Source organism: Lottia gigantea, assembly GCF_000327385.1.
Source record: "Lottia gigantea unplaced genomic scaffold LOTGIsca_148, whole genome shotgun sequence".
In the NCBI taxonomy this organism is placed as follows: Eukaryota; Metazoa; Mollusca; class Gastropoda; family Lottiidae; genus Lottia; species Lottia gigantea.
The window spans coordinates 435,381-436,588 of record NW_008707761.1 but is presented as its reverse complement, the minus strand read 5'-3'; the positions used below and the strand labels follow the sequence as shown (position 1 = coordinate 436,588).

The window sequence follows — 1,208 nt, the reverse complement described above, 5'->3', positions numbered from 1 at the left end:
CTGTACCTCTACACTAGATGGTTGTACCTCTACACTAGATAGTTGTACCTCTTCACTAGATGGTTGTACCTCTTCACTGGGTGGTTGTATCTCTTCACTAGATGGCTGTAGCTCTTCACTAGATGGTTGTATCTCTTCACTAGATGGTTGTACCACTTCACTAGATGGTTGTATCTCACTTCACTAGATGACTGTACCTCTTCACTGGATGATTGTACCTCTTCACTAGATGGTTGTATCTCTTCACTAGATGGTTGTACCTCTTCACTGGATGGTTGTACCACTTCACTAGATGGTTGTACCACTTCACTAGATGGTTGTACAACTTCACTAGATGGTTGTACCACTTCACTAGATGACTGTACCTCTTCACTAGATGACTGTACCTCTTCACTGGATGGTTGTATCACTTCACTAGATGGTAGTACCTCTTCACTAGATGGTTGTACCACTTCACTAGATGGTTGTACCACTTCACTTGATGATTGTACCTCTACACTAGATGGTTGTACCTCTTCACTAGATGGTTGTACCACTTCACTAGATGGTTGTACCACTTCACTAGATGGTTGTACCCCTTCACTAGATGACTGTAACTCTTCACTGGATGGTTGTAGCTCTTCAGTAGATGGTTGTACCTCTTCACTAGATGATTGTACCTCTACACTAGATGGTTGTACCTCTACACTAGATGGTTGTACAACTTCACTAGATGGTTGTACCACTTCACTAGATGGTTGTATCCCTACACTAGATGGTTGTATCTCTTCACTAGATGGTTGTACCCCTTCACTAGATGGTTGTACCTCTACACTAGATGGTTGTACAACTTCACTAGATGGTTGTACCACTTCACTAGATGGTTGTATCCCTACACTAGATGGTTGTATCTCTTCACTAGATGGTTGTACCTCTTCACTAGATGGTTGTATCTCTTCACTAGATGGTTGTACCTCTTCACTAGATGGTTGTACCTCTTCACTAGATGGCTGTACCACTTCACTAGATGGTTGTATCTCTTCACTGGATGACTGTACCTCTTCACTGGATGATTGTATCCCTACACTAGATGGTTGTACCTCTACACTAGATGGTTGTACCTCTTCACTAGATGGTTGTACAACTTCACTAGATGGTTGTACCTCTTCACTAGATGGCTGTACCTCTACATTAGTTGTTTGTATCCCTGATGTATATTCTGATGTAGA

At 42.1% G+C, this 1,208-nt stretch overlaps 1 protein-coding gene across 1 annotated transcript in view; it reads left to right on the top strand.

The window, feature by feature from the left end:
- Positions 1 to 423: 423 nt before the first annotated feature.
- Positions 424 to 1,208, top strand: part of LOTGIDRAFT_140507 (hypothetical protein) — a gene marked incomplete at both ends in the record, with an annotated part of 12,175 nt that continues 11,390 nt past the window's right edge. The window contains one exon of the mRNA XM_009050275.1: positions 424 to 736. Within this exon, the coding sequence (XP_009048523.1) occupies positions 424 to 736 (313 nt within the window). The remainder of the gene's footprint in view (positions 737 to 1,208) is intronic.